The sequence below is a fragment of the Populus alba genome, chromosome 19, assembly GCF_005239225.2.
Source record: "Populus alba chromosome 19, ASM523922v2, whole genome shotgun sequence".
Classification (NCBI taxonomy): domain Eukaryota; kingdom Viridiplantae; phylum Streptophyta; class Magnoliopsida; order Malpighiales; family Salicaceae; genus Populus; species Populus alba.
Window position 1 is genome coordinate 21719549 of NC_133302.1, and position 21887 is coordinate 21741435.

The 21887-nt window shown below is 35.5% G+C and overlaps 4 protein-coding genes across 5 annotated transcripts; 2 read left to right on the forward strand and 2 right to left on the reverse strand.

Annotated features, from left to right (window-relative positions):
- Positions 1–57: 57 nt before the first annotated feature.
- On the reverse strand, positions 58–4502 carry LOC118029571 (fasciclin-like arabinogalactan protein 11). The gene is made up of 2 exons (XM_035033478.2): positions 3745–4502; positions 58–637 (listed from the first exon to the last, which is right to left on the reverse strand). The coding sequence occupies exons 1-2, from the start codon at positions 4408–4410 to the stop codon at positions 512–514; spliced, it is 792 nt and encodes a 263-aa protein (XP_034889369.1). The 5' UTR covers positions 4411–4502; the 3' UTR covers positions 58–511.
- Positions 4503–6585: 2083 nt separating this feature from the next.
- Positions 6586–7665, reverse strand: LOC118029572 (fasciclin-like arabinogalactan protein 11). The gene has a single exon (XM_035033479.2). The coding sequence runs from the start codon at positions 7655–7657 to the stop codon at positions 6791–6793; it is 867 nt and encodes a 288-aa protein (XP_034889370.2). The 5' UTR covers positions 7658–7665; the 3' UTR covers positions 6586–6790.
- A 1983-nt stretch (positions 7666–9648) lies between these two features.
- On the forward strand, positions 9649–12983 carry LOC118029573 (U2 small nuclear ribonucleoprotein B''). Its single transcript, XM_035033480.2, has 5 exons — positions 9649–9812; positions 10166–10338; positions 11141–11237; positions 12074–12153; positions 12499–12983. Exons 1-5 carry the CDS (start codon positions 9740–9742, stop codon positions 12775–12777), a joined length of 702 nt encoding a protein of 233 aa, XP_034889371.1. The 5' UTR covers positions 9649–9739; the 3' UTR covers positions 12778–12983.
- A 3914-nt stretch (positions 12984–16897) lies between these two features.
- Positions 16898–21725, forward strand: LOC118029574 (F-box/LRR-repeat protein 3). Of its 2 annotated transcripts, none has more exons than XM_073406780.1 (9): positions 16898–17727; positions 18628–18753; positions 19005–19109; positions 19194–19587; positions 19663–19792; positions 19995–20289; positions 20368–20619; positions 20966–21067; positions 21340–21725. In XM_073406780.1, exons 1-8 carry the CDS (start codon positions 17086–17088, stop codon positions 21023–21025), a joined length of 2004 nt encoding a protein of 667 aa, XP_073262881.1. In that variant the 5' UTR covers positions 16898–17085; the 3' UTR covers positions 21026–21067; positions 21340–21725. The 2 variants fall into 2 exon arrangements, with proteins under 2 accessions (XP_073262881.1, XP_034889372.1); XM_035033481.2 differs by having other exon boundaries at positions 21366–21721.
- Positions 21726–21887: the final 162 nt, after the last annotated feature.

Genomic DNA, 21887 nt, shown 5'->3' on the forward strand with positions numbered 1-21887 from the left:
CCTTTCCATATCATAGTTTGCGGCATCAAACTTTATGAAAGTAAATAAAGGGCAATAAAAAGCAAAGAGTTTTATGAAATAAACTTTAATCTCGAAAGTTTTTTTTTAACAATTTGATCACCACACTAAATTCAATGGGAGATATTGTAATTGACGTGGGACACACTTGTGGGTGTATCGCTTTGTAATTTCCAGTTCATCAATAATTTCTTCTCCCTTGCCATATTTTCCACTGAAAAGATAATGGAAAAGTACTGTATGTGAGAGACTCACCAAATTTCCATAATGGAGGGCCAACTTTGATGAAGAGACGTCTGAGAAGACTATGGATCAGTACCCGTGACAACCACGGGAACAAGTCAAACAAGTATGCTCCTTCAATGAGCCGCGTCAAGTTCCTATCAATCCCATTTTTCTGAAGTTAAAAAATAAATTCATAATTATTCAACAGACTCCATGAATCCAACCCAACTCAGAAAAACCATAAAGAGGAGACACAGGACTCTCTACATTACAAAGCAAACACTGCAGCAGCAACTATACCATCTGATCCCACCACATTATTATGCATAAACCAAACTGCCCTGGATATATGCACAGGAGCCACAGGACTCTCAACATTAGCCGCAGGAACCGCCTATGCAGGTTTTTCTGGTGCAGGTGCCACTGGTGCTGGAGCTGGAGCATTAGAAGCAAAAATGTCCTTAGGGAGGAGAACCTTTTGAATCTTATAAATGGCAAGCTGGTTGTCTGTGTATACGGTGCCAGATAAGCTGGTTATCTTAATGTAAATTGAGCTTGATCTTAGTTAGAAAAGTGTTTGATGTGTAAAGAAGGGACAGAGTCAGGTTTTATAGTTGTTGGCAGAGGATCAAGCTAGGTGCAACGTACAATTTTAGCTATACAATTAGGTAGCTAGGATCTCTTCTTTTTCCGAAAGGTGGAGGGTATGAATGGAGAGGCAAGTTCAACAATGCTGCAACAACTAATTTTCTTGGAAAAGCAGGGAAAAAAATAGATTATAAAAAGTGGATTTCAAGTGGGTGTGACAGCAAATGAAGATGTCTATGATTGTCAAAATTATAGTTCTGAATCATCACTGGCAGAACATTTGAACATATACTTCTGAACATCAAAACAAATCATCTGTAATGGCAGAGGAGTTTGACATGAAATCTCAACCGAATTATCTTTAATAGCTTTGATCTAGCTCCTTGAGCTTACAAGAGTCACATCCTTGAATCCATGACAGATTTCGATAGACGAACTTTCCAAATTCACGCGTCCAGAAATCAAATCTCACCCATACCACCACTTGACATGACATGATCAAGATACACTTACCTTATTATGTACTTTATTTGATGTTTGTGGCAAGCCTTCTTTCAAGCTTTATGCAATCTTCAAGTAAGCTGACTTTTTAGGGAAACAAAGAGAGTCCTAAGATATCGACGCAGACATAAACAACAAAAGAAAGACAGCAACTGCATAGGATCACCACGCAAATTTCAAATTGTGATACCTTTCTAAACTAGAAAACCTGAAAATAAAAAAAAATGCAGTAAATTTTTTAAAAAAACTAGAAAATTTAAAAATAAAAAGGAAAAATTACAAATCTAACCTGAATAGAACCTTTTGGATCTAGATGTCTTCCAGACCTGCTGACCATTACATATATAGGCCTATATAGCAAAATTTGAGCATGATTCAGCTGTGAAATTGAAAGCTGTAATTATGTGTCTTTTTGTCAAGTCAATCACTCTGCCCATCCCAAATATTGTTTTGGGCTTTGTTCTTTACCATCAGTCCATAGACATTCCTTTAATATTATAGTTTTGAAACCCGACTTGGTCTAATAGGTCAGCCCGGGATCCGGCTGATCCGGGACTAGAACCAATGAGGGGAATGACTGATTTTGGAGTGTTGTTTGAAACTACTGGCTATAGAAAATTGACTACTCTGATAGTGATTGGGCTGGTTCAGTCGATGATGTGAAGAGCACAGCAGGTTGTGTTCGATATCTGTTCAGGTGCACTTTCTTCGGTGACCAAGAAGCAAGAACCGAGGCACAATCCACTGAAGAAGCAGAGTGCATAACTTCAGCAGCAACTATGAATCCAGCCATACCGTTAAGGAAACTTGCCCAAGATATGGGGCAGCAACAGCATGTAGCAACTAGAATTCAAGTTGATAACAAGTCGGTCATTGCAATTGCAATAGCAAAATATTCAGTTAGTCAAGAAAAAACCAAGCATATCAAAATGAAGTTCCAGAGCTCATGAAGTAGAGAAAGCTAATACGGTGACCTTTAGCTGTTGTTACGCGGAAAAGCAACTTGCAGATATATTGCAGCGAGAGCTTCCACAAATATACATCCTTACCTTCACTGAAAGCATCTGCATGTAATAACAAACTTGTATGAAAAGTTGTCATTAAGAAGAAGCCTATCCAGAAAATACAAGTCGCGAAAGACACTAACATGAAGCAAGTTGAAACTAGAATTATTATCCAACACTTGCACACGGAACCATCTGCATACACCAAGACAAGAATTATATTTGTTTCCTGAATCCTGACAGGTAATATAGCAAGGAAATTCTTTTCGCACCAGAAGTTTACCAGCCCAGAGTAGGTGATTATATAACAGTCTAGTAAAGGTTGTTCTGTTTCAGAAGCCTTGTTTTTTGACAATTAGCATTTTCTTCTCTTTTGAATAATTAAATTGTCAATTGTCTTCTAACCTTGTAGCTTAAAGAAAACTACATTTCGGTTCGAAACATGCTTGTGTGAATTCCAAAATCACAATGAAACATCTGTTTTCACCATTATCCTGCAACATGTATAAATTAATGTGTAGCTCTAACTTATCACTAGCTTCAAAACGTCAATACTGCAAGACGAAGGAAAAACACAGATGGGTTGCATTAATCCTGCCGTGCAGCACGCTAAGGCGCTGCGAATGAGCAAGTGACTTCACATACCAGTCCCCAATGCTCTTTTATGTCCAAGAATGGAATGTTTTCTAAAATCAATCTCGATAAGTCCTTGAAATGCTACCTACCTACCTTAAATTGAATCATCTCTTGTAACCCAAGATCTGGACAAGTAATTAACCTCAATTGAAGCAGTGTTGACAGTAAAGTAACTAAGCTTTAGCCCCTTAAGCTTTAAAGAACCAAACTATTACTTTCTTCATTCCCTACAAATTTCAACAGATAAGCTTTCCAAATACGTACCCAGAAATCATCTACAAAGTCATCCTATTGGAGAAGAAAGCAAAGGAAACAATGACCTCAGAGACTGGAGCCTCATGGAGGCAATGGTCTTATTCAACCAAAAGCTAGGGAATAAGCACATGGCGCCAAGGTAATAGGAAATGAAATGAAAAAACAAGATTGACTATTTATATGTATGTGTGTGTGTGTGTGTATTCCAATTTGACCGAGAAATTAATCAACAGCTCAGAATTCAACCTTGATCACAAACTCAAATCATACAAACTGGACTCGACGTAAAATCAGAATTATTCAACACACAATCAGCCGGCGCAGCAAAATAAAGCACCAAACCGGACACAACCCCTACATATATCATATCAAGATTCAAAATCCTTCTACATTACAGAGAAAACATTGCAGAAGCAAGTAACCCAACTGATCCCACCACAAGATTATGAGTAACGATAAGGGCACTAGATACATCCACAGAAGCTGCAGGACTCTCTACCGTTACTGCGGGAACTGCCTTTGTTGGCTTTTCTGGTGCAGGTGCCGCTGGAGCTGGAGCTGGAGCATTAGAAGCAAAAATGTCCTTAGGGAGGAGTACCTTTTCAATCTTATAAATGGCTAGGTGATTGTCTGTGTATACGGTGCCAGATAAACTTGTATTGGTAAGTCCTGTGGTTATGTTCACCGAGTTTGGATAACTTGTGACATTAAGCGGTAACCTACTACCTGTTCCGGCCCATGTTCCGAGAGGATTGCTTACGGTCTGGAACTGGGAAGTAGATAGGAATGTTGGAACTACGTGAAACTTCACTAACTCAGACTTGTCTCCATCACTTAGAGTGTTGAGAGTTCCTGATTTCAGTTCCGAAAATGCGCTATCCGTTGGTGCAAAGATGGTTAAACCAGTGCTTGAGTCATTTAGCGCGGAGAATAAGTGGCTTTCCTCTTGAGTGGATCTCAAAAGACGGATAAGGATCGTAAAGTGGCCAGCCTTCTCGAGGATTTTGGTGACGTTGGTGATGCCATGCGGTGCAGCTGCCTGTGTTGGGGTTGCTGCTGGAGGTGATGCAACCACTGCTGGTGCCTGAGCCGGGGCTGCAGCTGGTGACTGGGCAAAGGTATTGGTACAATGGAGGAAAAGAAGAAAAATTGAAAATGAAGAGAGTAAGTACTGTGGCTTCATCTTTATGTTGTTAAGATATAATGCTAGAAACAATGCAAAAATGCTAATGTAAACTGAGCTTGATTTTTGTTAGAAGTGCTTGATGTGTATAGAGGGGACAGTTTGAGGTTATATAGTTGCGAGCAGAGGATCAAGTTAGGTGCAATATACAATTTTAGTTACACAACTAGGTTGCAAGTACCTTATCTTACTCCAAAAGGTGGAGGGTCATCAATGGAGATGGAAAATTGACAATGCTGCAGCAGCTACTTTGCATGGAAAGTAGGAGGAAACAGAAACAAGAATCTAAGAAGTAGATTTCAAGTGGGTGTGACAGCAAATGAAGATGTGCATTTCCCACTCATCAATGGCAGAACATTTGAGCATACTTCCACACATTATAACAAAATCATCTTTAATGATAGAAGATTTGGACAAGGAATCTCAGCTGACCCCATCTTTGTATCCAAAAAAATAAGTTTTTACATTGCTTAAAATGGCTTGGATATAAAATAAAAAAATACTATTCATATTTTTTTTTCATTTGAAAAATAATGAAAATTTATATTAGAAAGATACTGAGAATTTTTAAAATATGTTTTTCAATCTCAATACAAATTTAAAAAACTAAAAAAATTAGTTTTCCATAGGAAGTTACAGTTTCCATTTTTCTTACTCCAATTTTATTTTTTAAATATTATTTTGTTTCTAAACAATTTTTTACATCCTTTTAATCCTCATGAGAAATTGATAGACTAACTTTCCAAATTTAGACACATAAATTAGATCTCACACCAGGCCATCACTTAATTGACATAATCAAGAAACACTTTCTAACGTAAGTGAGCCAAGAACAGGCCATGTTGCTGCTTACAATGATTTTTTTCCTTATGCAAACACAAGCCTAGAAATTTTATATGAACATTTTGAAGTAAAAAAAAAAAGATGCCTGCTCTCTCTCACACCCTTTTTTCCGCTAATTATCAACACGAACAGTTTTGAAACTAGAGAAGAAACCTGAGTCTGATTTGGACTTGAACTCGAGAAAGATTCGTATAGCAAAGAAATTATCTTAGCAAGATTAAGGAGGAAAAGAGAATCAAATTAATCCCACAAAATAGTATAGCAAGACACTTGGCATGAGCAGGTGACCTAAGAACTGGTCTGCAATGCTTACTATAGTTTTTCTGTCCAAGACTGAAATATTTGCTCCAATGAAACCTGACAAGTCCTTGAAGTTGGAAATAATACCTCCTCACCTTAAATTGAATAATCTCTAGTGAGCCAAGATTTGGAGAAGTAATATCAGCAGGCAATGCATTCTTGTGAGTGAAGGAAATTAATTTTAGCACTCGTTAAGCTTTAACGAACAATATTTTATGTTTTTCATTCCTTACAACCTTCAAGAGATGTGATCTCCAAATTCACATCCAGAAATCAAGTCACCCTCAAAGTCATCTGGTGGAAGGCAATGCTCAACGAACACTGACCTCGGACTTAAGCCCCAAGAAGGCATTTCTCATGCTATATTTTATACCAAAAATAACATTTAAGCCTCAAAAATTTAACACGTCCAATTCTGAGCATAAAGAATGACAGGTCGCCCAGGAACCGGAGAGAAACCGAAGTGAATTTCTTGTACATTGTACTTAATGGCATTAGCAATCCACTCAAGATGTTCAAAGATGGAAGTAAAATTTGCAAGGAGAAGAGGAAGGTGAGCGATGGAGAAGGTGCAGCAAGAGAAGCAGGAGTGGTCATCGTAGCATTAATAGAGACTTATAGACAGGAATTCGGGTTTACCAGTGGCTAGTTAGAAAAGATCAAGCTTGGTCATGTCTCTAAACAAAATGTAAAGATACCAAAATCACACCTAATAATTTAGAAAGTGGAAAAGCTTAAGAGCATCAAGGTTGATCTTCTAAGACATCAATTTTAAGTGAATTATAATGTAGAAACTGCAAGTTCTCAAGCAAGTGTAGCATGAAATGCTGGGGGGCTTTTTTCGATATGGAAAATTTGTCCAGCAAGTATGAATGTATGATTAATAGAGAAATCAAAGATAATCATTGTTCAAGGGTAGGAATTGATGCTTCCTCCAATGCTCATAATCATAGAATTCTTGATCCGCCAATCAAACCACCATTATCTAGCCAAAAGCTAGCTAGGAAATGATAGATGACACCAGGATGATAGTGAAAAAAAAATGAAATTTGATGACTTATCAAGTTAATTAGATAGAATCTCAAAACTCAAATCAGTCATGAACTCAAATCATACAAACTGGATTCAAAGTAAAAGCAGAATTATTCAACACACAATCAACCGGCGCGGCAAAATAAAGCACCAAACCGGGCACAACCCCTACATATATCATAACAAGATTCAAAATCCTTCTACATTACAGAGAAAACATTGCAGAAGCAAGTAAAACAAATGATCCCACCAGAATATTATTAGTAAAGATAAGTGCACTAGATATATCCACAGAAGCTGCAGGACTCTCTACAGTTACTGCAGGAACTGCCTTTGTTGGCTTTTCTGGTGCAGGTGCCACTGGTGCTGGAGCTGGAGCATTAGAAGCAAAAATGTCCTTGGGGAGGAGTACCTTTTCAATCTTATAAATGGCAAGCTGGTTGTCTGTGTATACGGTTCCAGATAAACTTGTATTGGTAAGTCCTGTGGTTATGTTCACCGAGTTTGGATAACTTGTGACATTAAGCGGTAACCTACTACCTGTTCCGGCCCATGTTCCGAGAGGATTGCTTACGGTCTGGAACTGGGAAGTGGATAGGAATGTTGGAACTACGTGAAACTTCACTAACTCGGACTTGTCTCCATCCCTTAGAGTGTTGAGAGTTCCTGATTTGAGTTCCGAAAATGCGCTATCTGTTGGTGCAAAGATGGTTAAACCAGTGCTTGAATCATTTAGTGCAGAGAATAAGTGGCTTTCCTCTTGAGTGGATCTCAAAAGACGGATAAAGATCGTGAAGTGGCCAGCCTTCTCGAGGATTTTGGTGACGTTGGTGATGCCATGCGGTGCAGCTGCCTGTGTTGGGGTTGCAGCTGGAGGTGGTGCAACGACTACTGCCGGTGCCTGCGCTGGGGCTGCAGCTGGTATCTGGGCAAAGGTATTGGCACAATGGAGAAATAAAAGGAATATTGAAAATAAAGAGATTAACTGCTGCTTCATCTTTATGTTTTTGGGATTAATTATAATGAACAATAGATCAGAAATGACAATGCAAGTTGAGCTAGAATTGTGCATGGAAGTATTTGATGTGTAAAGAAGAGATAGAGTGAGGTTTTTATAGTGGTGGGAAGAGGATGAACTTAGGTGTAATGTCCAGTTTTAGTTACAAACTATGTTTATATCAAGTACCTTATCTTACTTCAAAAGGTGGAGGGTATCAAAGGAGAGGGAACTTTGACAAATGCTGCAGCAACTAGTTTGCTTGGAAAAGAATGGAAAAAAGTTTCTAAAACTTAGTAGATTTCAAGTGGGTGTGACAGAAAATAAGGATGTCAATGATTGTCAGAATTATAATTGTCTGAATCAAAAAGGAAGAATAGCTTCATCAATGATAGAGCCTTCAGTGACCTGTTAGCCGAAGAAAGGGCAACATTCACTATTCACTTGCAATTCAGTAAATAATTCTGATGAATAGATCTTTCCACCCTTCGATCCATGACGACCTTGCGTGCCATTCACAACGATTTTGCAGTATACAAGCCGCCTCGGATGAAGGGAGCCTTGAGTTTTTGACATGGAACATGTTGCTCATATATTTATAAATGACAAAAATAATTATAATTTTAGATTTAATTATTAGATCGCCGTAAGATAATTCTACAAGCTCAATTTTGTAAGTAATGTCAGTGAAAATCTCTTAAATTTTTGTTGTTTTTATTATTTTTCTTATTACTATTGAATTTTAATAACTTTTCTCGCTAAGATTTGAATTTTTTTGATTAGATTGATTTTAATCTCTAAATAAACTGTTGGTATTTTTTTTTATCATATTATTGAATTTTAAACTTTACAGAAAATATGAAGTTTTCTCTGCCTATATCTCCATATTATAACCTTAGAATTTGCGAACCATAATTATGACGTTATTTGTAGTGTCAATTTTTGCCATCGTCAAACCAATACGTGGAAACATGAGTTCAAGTTCTTTCACATGGTGCTCAATAGCATTAAGCATTCATGATGGTTGCTAGAACCAAGATGGAAGTAAAACTTTTACAGAGGAGAAGATGAATGGAGAACTGTGGAGGATACGTTTTGTTGTGCTCAATAGCATGAGTTAGTGCAAATGGTTGGATCCAATTGGCCTGCCTCGGAAGGGTCAAACAATTTGCTTACGCAAATTTTAGATTTGTTTTTTAAAGATTACCGGTTTTAAGTTTTATAAATTTTAGAGCCACTATAAGCTTATATAACTGTTAATTTTAAAACCCGTGGCATTAATCAAAATACATGTAAGCTAACTTTAATACCCACATTAATAAAAATATATATATATAACTAAAGGCTCAATATTGTTGTTATATTATCTCACAGAAAACTTGAAACTAAAAAAGACTCAAAATCAAATTCAAAATATAGGCTATTCAAGTATATTATCCCTCGGAAGAATGCTCGACTAAAATGCTTCTCCTTTCCCTTCTGTTTAAGAACCAGGAGGACCTATCCAATTTCACAAGACAAAAACCGGTAACATTGCCCATTTTTCATCGGAATGTACTTCTTCCATATGTAGGTGGACTAACTGTTATCATCTTTGTCTCTTGATGAACAATTTTCCTATCGTCTTCAGGTATCAGGGAATAGATTCCCACCGGAGCTTGTTCCGATCTATCCAAGATAGGGTAGAAGCTATTGGGCTAGTCTGATCATTCTAGTCCATGGTTCTTGGCAAAACATGGAAGGTATTTGGTGGGCTCTTTTCCTTTAACACTATTTAAATGGCGGATATAGCAGGACTCTAGATAAATTCATGATCTTGCTTAATCTTTTTTAACGGTAAAAGATGTTTTTTAATTACTAAGATTAACTCTTCTTTGCTAATAATTTTAAAGTGCACTTCTCATAATTTAATACATTCAAAAAAATTTAATAAATTTCTTATCTACATGTTTTAGCCCATGCAAAAACCCAAAAGCCTAAATCACACTAGATTTCAGCCCAGATAACAGCAACCAGTGTAAGAGGCCCAAATATATAGCTAGGGCTCAGTCTGTCCTAAAACGGACTCCCTCTCCTCAGCCCCTCCCCTCTCCCTCTTCTCTCTCTCAAAAACCCTCCAAAATCTGTCTCAGATTCTCTCTTGGGTTTTCAGCCAAGATGCTAACAGGGGACATACCACCGAACCAAACAATTTACATTAAGAACCTCAACGAGAAGGTCAAGAAAGAAGGTATGTTGTTGCTTACTTCCATCTAACGTTCTTCCTGTTTTTCTTGCCCAGAAAAATAAGCTAAGTTTGAGCGACTAAAACCCTAAAAAGAATCTGAAATTTACGATTTTTTTTCCTTCTTAAGCAATATAGAAGCTAAAAGCACTCTTGGTTGAGAGGAGATTTATTCTTAGGGTTACTGCTAGTGAAATCAAGCTTAGAATTTTAGTGTGGAAGTAGCTTAAATTAGTTGTTAAAGAAAATTATTTGATCAATGAGAAGTGAAACTAATGTGATTTGTAGTGATATTTATGTATTTTAACTTAATTATGTGAGGTTTTTTATTGGGTGTCTTTTTTTTTGTGTGTGGGTAGAGTTGAAGAGGTCACTTTATTGTTTGTTCTCTCAATATGGGAGGATTTTGGATGTTGTTGCTTTGAAGACGGCGAGGCTTCGAGGGCAAGCATGGGTAGTGTTTAGTGAAGTTACGGCTGCGAGTAATGCTGTGCGACAGATGCAGGGTTTTCCATTTTATGATAAACCTATGGTACGTCTTGCGATGCTTGGTCAGTAAGTCTTCGCTCTTTGTATTTGCTAATGTATCAATTAGGGTATGTTTCTTTGATGTATTTTTCTTAAGTTTCCTAAGTGTAAAGAATTTTTAATTTTATTATCTGTCAGCTTTCAAAGCCACAATTTTGAGGAGTTTCAATTTGTCTATACTATTAATGGATTATCAACTAGTTTTGGGTGTGATTTTGTAACCATTAACTATAGCCTTTGTGGTTTTTCCTGTTCAGTTGTTCTTTTGGTTTTATCCTTGAGCCTTTGTTTGCTTGTTATGGACAAGCATATCAGTGGGCTGGTATTTTTGCACCAGCTCCTCTAAAACTACAGTTGGGAAATGGATGGTTCTTGTTGAGAGTAATGTGAACAAGAAGTCATAGATTTTCATGGCTAATAATGGGCTCATTGTGACCCTTAAATTAATAATTAACTATGTGATTGACATAAGAAGAAAAAGGGAAAGATTCTCAATGTCTTACATGAAGTTTCAATTATGCCAATCATGGAGTTATATTGTGTTTTGACCTGATAGAAAGGTCATGGTTGTGTGCTATAATTTATGTTAGTGTACTAAAGAAGGGAGAAATATGTGTACCTGATTAACTACATTTTTGTCAAAAACATTGACTGGTGGACTCTTTAAAGCATGCATTCCCTGAGGACGGATTTTATTTGTGTATTTGTTTGTTTATTTAGAATCTTAAGAACATTCATATTTATGTAGAATATCTTTGTGCCTAGTAAATTTTCATTGTGCAATGTATCTCATTGCTGTGGTGCAGCGGATTCAATACGCAAAAACAAAGTCTGATTGCATTGCAGAAGCAGAAGGAGTCTATGATCCAAATGCAAAGAAGAAGAAGAAGCAAGAAGAAAAAGGTGAGTACAATTAAGTAGCAATTTCTACTTTATTGAGCCTTACAACTGGTATGTTTATCCCAGACTTAAAAATTTGAGTGCTCAAATGGAACTCCTTCATTGAATTAAAGAAAATTGCATTAGGAAGTTATAGCAGAGAAATATGCTTGAATTCTTCTTTGTAAGTGCTGTATTGAACAGGAAGTAAAAACTCTTCGTGGTCTTTTCTTTAAACTGCTCAAAAGGTTTGAGGAACCATTTCTTGAGCAAATGCTGTGTAAGAGGCTCCACTATTCGCTATGTTAGCAGGAACTGCACCATTTAATATGGTTGATTTAGTTATCTAGTTCCTGATTCAAGCATATGACTTTTCTTAAGGAAATATTTACTGTTGACGTATGATGTGTACATGATTGTATTATTGTAAAAGTGAAACCAAATACCATATAGAAGCAAGTGCTGCCCTTACAAATTTGATGCTGATACCAGATTTATGTTTCAGTCGATGCTCCTGTGTAACTTAAGGTGATTTTGCCCATGTAACTTGGGTGATTTTGCCTTCCAGGTTTTTAGTTTAAATGTACTAAAATCAGATGGGAAACAAGTTGTGTGTGTGGAAAATGTTCTCGATATATAATGTATCGTTTTCCAATGACTTTTGACAACTTATGAAAGAAAAAAAATAGATCAATTTTGGGGCAGTGCCATGTCTTAACTGGGATGGGATTTAAATTCTTGCACTAGACTAATGTTTTGTTTTGACTTACTATGAAGTGGAAAAACATCTTAATTTTTGTCATTGATTCTCCTGCTGTTCTGTTATGCACTAATAATTGGATACATGTTTTCCTCTTCAGCTGAGAGAAAGAAACGTGCTGAAGAAGCTCAGCAATCAGCTCCAGCTAATGGGAAACCTGCTGAAAGTAACGGGGGCCCAGTAAGTCACATTTTATGCTTCTGTCCTCCAATGTGCCTTGAACTCTTGCATGCATGTTTTGATGCTCTTACGAGTTGAGCAAATAAGCTTAGGCTCATTATGCGTTTCATGGTTTCATTTTTTAAAGATGAAGGGTGTTGAAGATGGTTGCATGATAATTTTTGAAGCATTCAATGTGCCATTGATGTATGTATTGATTTTATTGCTGGCATTAATGCATCACATATCGCACTCAAACCTTTTCTGCATATTTCATCTGAGCACTTCAACTACTACTTTTGAATTCCTATATTTTATCTAATCAATGCTCGCTTATCGTATCCTGTCTGTGTCTGTGATGTGTAGACTTCTTTCCGCCAAGGAAACCAGAGTGCACAAGAAACTGTTCCACCAAATAATATATTGTTTATTCAAAACTTGCCCCATGAAACCACGAGCATGATGTTGCAAGTGCTCTTCCAGCAATACCCAGGATTTAGGGAAGTCCGAATGATTGAGGCAAAGCCAGGTATCGCATTTGTGGAATTTGAAGATGATGTGCAATCCTCCATGGCCATGCAGGCCCTTCAAGGTTTCAAAATTACTCCCCAGAACCCTATGGCTATTACTTACGCCAAGAAGTAACCAACCCTTGTTTTAAAGCAAGTTCCTTTTTCACTTCTTGCCTCAAATGTTTCCCATGGATATGATGATTGAAGAGTTCTATGCATACGGTAACCATGTAGATTCTCGATAACTAATTGTAGAATTTCATTTCCAATTGTTTGATGTTCAATTTCACAATTTGAAGTAATGCAACGAGAAGATCTGAATATGCTTTTCCAAGCTAATCTCCTTGAAGTATTTTGAATTAGATGATCTCATATAATTGGCAAGTTCAGTTTTCCTTTATTCTCTACAATCTATGTAGTTGTTCATTGCTGGCCGGTTTGCACCAGCTGCGCGACTGTCACGGGTTTTCTGTATCTGGTGATATTTCACAACTCATTGTGTAGACCATATTCAGTGATGTTGCCAAGTGGTGATGGCTGCAGTCTGGTATATTTTTATCCGCTCCAATCATTGTTTATGCCAATCTGTCGATGTTTCCAATCGGTGAGGGCTTCAAAGCCATTCAACTCTCTTTGTTTTTTTATTATTATTATTAAAACAAGGATGTATGGCTTTATGTGCTGACAAAGGCAACCTCCTCTGCATGGTTAAAAGCTGTTGTGCCTTTGGATTCTGATCTAACTTGCAAAATTGGAAACGAAATAGGAGCCCAATTAACTTTTTGTAGTTGAAATCGATCTGGAATGAACAATTTTGGTTTCATCAATCCTTCATCCATGTCTCATTAATCATTCATACATTTTATATTTTTTTTATGTGTGGCACTAGCAGATAAGAGACGAATGGCCTCGTGTAACAAGTCCATGATTTAGTTGGGGGGATTCATTGCACATGTAAGATGTGGCCTCTAATTCTAGGAAGATTGTATTGAATTGGATTCGGAGTACAGTAGATAGGTCATGTTTGATCTTCCATCTTAGCTAACTTAAGATATGGAATTGAATCCAGTCATGCTACAGTTCCCCTCTAGGGCTTTTTTACTACATGGGAAGGAAGAAATTTGCAGAGAGCCATGCAACATGGCTGAGATAGGCTTGATTTGCTCCTCATTTGCAGCCGTTTCTGATGGAGTAGAGTTTTTTCTTTTACCCTCATCCAACCCCTTTTGACCAAGCATGTTCTATGCTAGGTGTCCTTCTCTAATTTATTAAAGTTCATATCATCATAGGCTGGTGATGCCTACAAGAACTTGGGGAAAAAAGAACTCATACTTGTCTCTCTAGACGCGTGTAATCCCCAAAGTTGTTTCATGATTTATATATAATGAATTAGAAGAAGAAAAAAACTGTCTCATGGAACAACGCAACGGCTAAGATTTGATATTTGTTGGTAATGACTCAAAGAATTCTATCTTTCGTCATATATTTATATATATATATATATATATATATAAATATAACGAAAGATGCATTTTTTGGTTGATTGCTATTAATTATAATTTTCCTTTTTCTAAAAATAAAAAAAAAAAACTTACTTTACAAATATATATTATGGCTATACATTTAATATAATTAAATGAAACTAAAATATTCATTAGAAGAATCAAATCATACAAGTATAATATTCATCCTATTTGGAAAGTCATGCCCACGCCCTAGAATAGCACGTAGGGAAGAAGAACATTCATCCTCTTTGGAAAGTCATGTCCACGCTCGCTCTAGAATAGCGCGTAGGGAAGAAGAACGTACAAACAAAATGGTACGTCGATTGATGAGGTGGAGGGCAGGGTTTTAAAAGGCCGTACCATGTGAGGAGGCTGAAAATGTCCTTGTCGTGCTTGCCTTCCTCAGACGCATACTTCCCAAGGTAGACAAAAACATGAATAAAAAAATACATTGTTTATTAGAATTTAAATCGCCATCTTTCTTATCAATATCTATTTTAAAATTCCTTCGTATAAGTTATGAATATGTATGCACATAAAATTTATTTTCTATAAGCGATTTTGATTTGTTTATTTGGCAGAGAGTTCTTCTTATCAATGACTTTTTTTTTTCATTGCTTTTAAGGTGAATCAATTGTACACCAACATGGTTACTGATGTGCTTGGTTTTTATATAATTTTTATTGTATTTTTATTTTTTATTTTATACAAATTTTTCTTTAATTTCTCTATTCTTTATAGTTTTTCTTTATTTATTTTATTTATATATATAGAAAGGAAAACATTCTTGGAATTAGAGTAAAAACTCAGTATTTAATTATTGAATTTTAGCTAAGCATTATCTCTAATTGGATTTTGATTCATAGTATCGAAAAAGTTCGTTTAAAAGCTAATTAATTGAGAAAATTTACTTTGAAAATATCTAATTTAACCTGTGTAAATTTTCCGGTGTAAGAAAAAAAAATTACTTGAAATTTTAGAAATAAATTTTAGTAAATCAAGCATAATCTCTCTATAAATGTTCAATTTAAACAATATTAGTGTAAAAAAAACTAATATATATATATAAAGATACATTTGTAGTTTTGACTGCTATTTATTATGATTGTCCTTTTTCTACAAAAAAAAAAATTACTTTACAAATATATATATATATATATATATATATATATATATAATTAAACTAAATTAAAATATTCATTAGACAAATCAGATTATACAAATATAATATATAGTTATAAAATCTGATATGAAAATTGACTCAAAACAAAACTTGAGTCACATATTATAAAAGTTAATCAAAGTTAATTTTTTAAAAATAACTAAAATGATATTGTTTTGACAATTAAAAATCAATAAGTTGAGTATTTAGTATTGATCCATGCTGCGAGTTGATCTTGGTTTTTTATCATCTTAGACCAAGTTAATTTTTTAAGCTATTTTTTTAATTCAAACTGATTCAAGTTCCAGATTGACCCGTTAAACTAATTTAGGTTTTATAACTAGGATATTTATATATATACATATCATATTTTAAGTAATCAACACATTTTTTAGTAATGTTTTTTGTTATAAAAAAATACAACCACAAATATATTTTATTAAAAAAAATGAGAGAAGATTTCATATATCTAAAATACTAAAAAAAAAAAAAACAAATTACAAAACTTTAACGACATTCATACTATTTGGGAAGTACTGCCCACGCTCGAGAATAGCGAGTAGGGAAGAACGTACAAATAAAATGGTACGTTGATTGATGAGGTGGAAGGCAGGGATTTTTAAAAGGCCGTACCATGTGAGGAGGTTGAAAATGTCCTTGGCTGGCTTGCTTGCCTTCCTCACATGCAAACTTCCCCTGGTCCGTCCTCTTTTATATCTTTTATATCCCTTCCATAATTAGAAACTACATGACCCACCCACCCATAGCATTTATTTTTTCTCATTTCCCATTTTGCCACTTCACTTTGCCCTCTTTTATGAATTTTGCTTATTTCTTCCCTTGAAATCTTGTTAAAAAAAACTATAATTTATAATTTTTTTAAATTTATTTTTTCAAACTATAAACATAAAATTTACCACAATATTAAATATATACTTGATAATAAAAGCATTTTTTGCTATTCTCATTGCAACCATATTGCTATGGTAGTAGTGGGAAGGGTAAAAGTAAACGTATATTATAATTCATTAAATAAAGAATTTATTTTATGAGTTTAGATGAATTTTGATTTGATCATGAACTATTAAAAAGAATGTTTATATGATGCTTATATTAAAAATGATGATGTATTTTATATTATTAGATTTAAATTTTATTAACTTGTTTTATTATTTTATTTAAATCTAATCTTTTTAACATTAATATTGATATTTTATTGTAGACACATTCCAGGATTAGTGTATAATTTTGATACAATGATGTATGCCATATTATAGATCTAACTTTTATAAAAAGATAGTTTTAAAAACATTGTTAAATATCATTTCAGATATTGTTTAGAAGTGTGATAACTTTTTTTTGGATATTTCTCAAAAGTATATGTTTATTTTGAAAAAAATATATTAAATTGATTTTTTTAGTGTTTTTAATTAATTTTGATGTATTGATGTTAAAAATAAAATAGTATTATAAATAATAATAAAAAATTGATTGAAGGTAAACGGGTTGAATAGGAAATTCAACAATAAAAGGAATTTAATTTGATCGCATAAAAATCAAAGATGAAGATAACACCATAAAACCTAATGTAGTCATTTCACCCTCACAAGTCTTCTTCTCCAAGCCCAAGTACAACAGAAACTCCCCCAGCTCAACCACTGTTTTCTGTTAACCGTTATCCATCATATAATCTTTCCTTAAACTCCACCAAAAAAACCCATTCCTCCCAAAATCTTTTCACATTCCTTTCCACCAATTTCCCACTCTCAAATCCATGAAAACCAACAAGAAAACCACTTGCAATTGCAACCCCTTTGATTTTCTCACTGAAGAGATCATCTTTACAATCCTTGACTATCTTAACGATGACCCTTTTGCTAAAAAGTCATTTTCTTTAACCTGCAAAGCCTTTTACTCCATTGAATCTCACCATAGAAAGACCCTTAAGCCACTTAGAGCTGAGCTTTTATCAAGAACCCTTCATAGGTACCCTCATATTGAATATCTTGATCTAACTGTGTGCCCTCGCATTGAAGACAGCATGTTGAATGTTGTTTCATTGGCATGTAAGGATGCTTTGTGTTCCATAAACCTGTCAAGATCAAGGTTTTTTACTAATATTGGGTTGTCAAGTTTGGTTTCAAGTTGTTTCAATTTGGTTGAGATTGATTTGTCAAATGGGGTAGAGTTGAATGACTTGGCTGCTGCTGCAATTGCTGAGGCTAAGAATTTGGAGAAGTTGTGGCTGGCCAGGTGTAAGTTGATTACTGATCTGGGGATTGGGTGTGTTGCTGTTGGCTGTAGAAAGTTGAGGTTGATTTGCTTGAAATGGTGTTTGAAGATTAGTGATCTTGGTGTGCAGTTGCTTGCTTTGAAATGTAAGGAGATTAGGAGTTTGGATCTCTCTTACCTACAGGTAATTCATGTTTTTTATTTGTCTATTTTAGTTTCTGTTCTCTGTTTGTTTTCTAAGAAACATTAAGGAAAGAGAAATTTATCAACAGCTTCTTGTTAAATTGTTGTTTGTTTCTAATTTCTTGAATGATTTAGCTTTATTGAAGTTATTGTTAGGACATGACATGCTTTGATGTTGTTCTGTTGTGTAATTGTGGTTGTTTTATTTCCAATATGATGTCACCATGTTTTTTTTTTTCTTGGATTTAGGTATTGAATTAGAATTCAACTTTAGCTATTTGCTTTATTGCTACTTGAGATTGAAATTGAAGTTTGGCTTTTTGATTTTTTTGTACCCTGCTGCTGCATCTAGATGCGTTGTTTCTGGTTAGAGCACTAATCAACTCGATTATTCGGCAAACTCCAATGTCAGTGGGATTAGGATTTCACTTTATTGTCCTAGATTCTTTGTTAAGAACTACGTTGGACAGGCAGTGTTCCTCAAAAGCTGACTCAAGTGATTCATGGATTTTAAGATTGATTAAGGTTTGATTTATGTACTTTTTTCAGGATTAGTTTATGCCCCATGATAGTTTGTCTGAAGTCGTCCATTTATTTCTTCAGCTATGCTATGTGGTGGATAATTACTTGTAGAGAGGCTTAATGGTTGTTGACCAAAACTTGGTTAATAAAGTTGCATGAGATATAAAATCCAAGAAAATGTAGCAAGAAAGTGAGTATTTCTTGGTAAAATTTGCCCCTCCACTGTACAGTTGATTGTACAGTGTTATATGTTGGATTAATGCCTGATTAATTTCCTATGTTCTAATTAATTAGCTTACAATAGTTTTCTTTCTGATAGCAGATAAAATGTAATGCAGGAAATTCTGAGAACTCTAAGAAATTTTCACTTTTGTTGCAGATTACAGAGAAATGTCTTCCATCTATTTTGCAATTGCAGCATCTTGAAGATCTAGTTCTTGAGGGATGCCTTGGTATTAATGATGATGGCCTCTCTACTCTCCAACAGAGTTGCAAGTCACTCAAGGTACCCTTGCATAATAAATTATTGCTACACTGTTCGCAGAGTTGCAAACTTTGATGTTGTTTGTTGGCTTATTTACATAGATTTTGTTTTGAATTCATATAAGAGCATAACGTTTGAATTCCAGATTGAATGAATAATTGGAATTCTTTTGTTTACACAACTGATGCACAAAATTCTTACTTTACTGCATTTTGCTGCACATAACGTGTATGGTGTTTCATATTCAATTGACAATTTCTCTAATCTTGCAGACACTTAATATGTCCAACTGTCATAATCACAGTCATGTGGGTTTGTTGTCTCTGATAAATGGTGCTGAAAATCTACGAGAACTTACTTTAGCTTATGGCCCTTCTGTAAGTCTGATATCTTTAAGCACAGAAAATTCCTGGAAACTCTGATACATATAGATTGATCATTAATACTTGATGATGGTTCAGGTAACTGCAGATCTGGCAAAAAGTTTGCATAACTTTTCAGGGTTGCATTCGGTTAAGTTTGATGGCTGTTTGGTTAAATGTTCCGGTATTAGAGCCATCGGAAATTGGCCTAACTCACTCAAGGAATTGAGCTTCAGTAAGTGCTCAGGGGTCACAGATGACAGTCTATCCTTCTTAGTGCAAGGACACAAAGAATTGAGGAAGTTGGATATCACATGCTGTCGCATGATAATGTACGACTCTGTAGACAGCATAACAAGCTCATGCTGTTCTCTCACTTCCCTCAGAATGGAGTCCTGTAGCCTGGTTCCCAAAGAAGCATTTGTCTTGTTTGGACAGCGTTGTCAGCTTATGGAGGAATTAGATGTCACGGATACCAAAATCGATGACGAAGGTTTCAGCTTTGTTCTCCTTATGCCCTTTCAACAAATTTTATATTCAAGTAATTGATTATGCTACTATTGTGCAGGTTTGAAGTCCATCTCAAGATGTTCCAAACTTTCAAGTTTAAAGTTAGGCATTTGCATGAACATAACCGACAATGGACTAAAACATATTGGAAGCAGATGTTCAAAGCTCAAAGAGCTTGATTTGTATAGGTTCGTGACTTTCAATGTCTGCATAATTCTACCATGTTTAAACCATAAGAATGCCTTGAGAACCTTGTCGATACTCAGAACAGAATCCATGACGATGGAATTCCACCATATCTCTAACCTGAGTTCATTGCATTTTAGATTTCAGCTTACCTTTGACTCTCTTCAGTGTTATTGATCGTGTTTTGATTTGTTTTTCCCGTAGGTCATTGGGAATAACTGATGAGGGCATTGCAGCAGTTACTTTTGGATGTCCTGATCTGGAGGTCATTAACATAGCTTACAATGATAAAGTTACAGATGCTTCATTAATATCATTATCAAGATGTTCAAGGTTAAGAGTGCTTGAGATCAGAGGATGTCCTCATGTCTCATCAAAAGGTCTATCAGCTATTGCTGTCGGATGTAGGCAACTTATGGTGCTGGACATTAAGAAGTGCTTCAATATCAATGATAATGCAATGCTCTCACTTGCTCAGTTCTCCCAAAACCTCAAACAGGTAATACACTTGTCTGGTCTCTGAAAACTTTAAAATCAATCTTAGGCTAATGATAGCTGTTCATTCCATATGTTGCAGATAAACTTGTCGTATTGTTCGGTAACAGATGTTGGCCTTTTGGCACTAGCCAGTGTGAATCGCCTTCAGAACATAACTGTGTTACACTTGGGAGGATTAACTCCAAATGGCTTGGCAGCTGCTCTATTAGCTTGTAGAGGAATAACTAAAGTGAAGCTACATGCTTCCTTCAAACCATTAATTCCTAAATCCCTTCTCGGTTACATCGAAGCCCATGGCTGTGTATTTCATTGGAGAGATAAAGCATTCCAGGTCTGAGTACCCTCCTTTATTGCTAGTCATCATTACATACACAATATGAAATTCAATACCTTTCCAAATGATTTATGTAACTCCACTAACATGCTTGCTAAGACTTGGTCCTGGAATCTCTTTGCCATCAATCTTATGTTGATTGCTGACTTCCAGCTAGCTTCTAGAGAAAATGACCCCCACATACATAGATAATGATCGGTTGGCCTATGAAATGTTTACCCTGGGCAATCCTTTTACAACAAAGCTGACAAAATGTCAACACCAAAATGCTGAATCATAGTGCTCATGACTCTTTTTTTTTTTTTTTTTAATCCCATTTTTTAATATGGTTGGCACCTGGCAGGTGGAGATGGATACAAAGGGATGGAAGTTACATTTCGGGAAAAGTGCTGAAGCTCCATAGACTGTGGACGAGAATATACTGTTCTTTTTGTGAATGGAAAAGGTATATTCATCAACTTGTGTCTCTTTGCTTTTATAGAAGAATGGAGTCTTTAGCAGAAAGGGTTCACATGTTTTTCCTTTTCTGATGGGGACACCGAACCCAATTTGTTCACACTTGTGTCTGGAGTAACCCAATATGTTCACACTTTTGTCTATTTTTTTTTTGTTTTTTTGTGAAATATTGTCCAGCCATGCCGGTTTTAATAAATATGCTAGAAATTATTCAATTTTGCTTCCCAAGTATCTCAATGTATTTATGGCTTCTTCATGTAGGCTAATTTCGTGACATTTTTGGCCAGGCAATGCTCTCCTCCCTAGCCATCTTGACAAGAAGATACAATCAAGCTTGGCTCCTTTTGGTTTGTGAAGGAAGTCATTGCTGGCTTCGAGCTTAGTCAAATGATATCATTTCAAACACCCAGCAGTCTTTTCAAGGAGTTGTAAATTTTTTGTAAGAATTTTATTGCATTGTTTGAGCTATATAAGTCATGTCATATGACACTCCACAACTCCCTACAGCCATTTAATGCTTGGGAAGTAACGAATGCTGAGAATTATCTCGAGAATTTTATTGCATTGTTTGCAAGTGATATTCCTGTTTTGGCGTCAGCATAAACCTCCACTGCATAGTCATTAAGCTTACAATTGCCCAATGATTGGCCTTTTAGAGGTCCCTGAATTTCTTACTTTGACCAAAATTCATCCGGGCATTATTTCATAAAATTTGACTATGACCAATTTCATAAAATTTGACTATGACCAAAATACATCCAATTCATAGTAGTGTTTTTAATTCCGGTTTAGAAGGGGCCGACTCTCAA

Bases quoted from the DNA above. Each gene is read 5' to 3' on its own strand.
- LOC118029573 (XM_035033480.2), top strand. From the start codon at position 9,740: ATGCTAACAGGGGACATACCACCGAACCAAACAATTTACATTAAGAAC. The intron at 9,813-10,165 runs GTATGTTGTTGC...GTGTGTGGGTAG, and splicing joins CGAGAAGGTCAAGAAAGAAG to AGTTGAAGAGGTCACTTTAT. The intron at 10,339-11,140 runs GTACGTCTTGCG...GCTGTGGTGCAG, and splicing joins CATTTTATGATAAACCTATG to CGGATTCAATACGCAAAAAC.
- LOC118029572 (XM_035033479.2), bottom strand. From the start codon at position 7,657: ATGCACAATTCTAGCTCAACTTGCATTGTCATTTCTGATCTATTGTTC.
- LOC118029571 (XM_035033478.2), bottom strand. From the start codon at position 4,410: ATGAAGCCACAGTACTTACTCTCTTCATTTTCAATTTTTCTTCTTTTC. The intron at 638-3,744 runs GCAGTTCCCGCA...AAACCTGCATAG, and splicing joins CACCAGAAAAGCCAACAAAG to GCGGTTCCTGCGGCTAATGT.
- LOC118029574 (XM_073406780.1), top strand. From the start codon at position 17,086: ATGAAAACCAACAAGAAAACCACTTGCAATTGCAACCCCTTTGATTTT. The intron at 17,728-18,627 runs GTAATTCATGTT...CTTTTGTTGCAG, and splicing joins TGGATCTCTCTTACCTACAG to ATTACAGAGAAATGTCTTCC. The intron at 20,620-20,965 runs GTCTGAGTACCC...GGCACCTGGCAG, and splicing joins GGAGAGATAAAGCATTCCAG to GTGGAGATGGATACAAAGGG.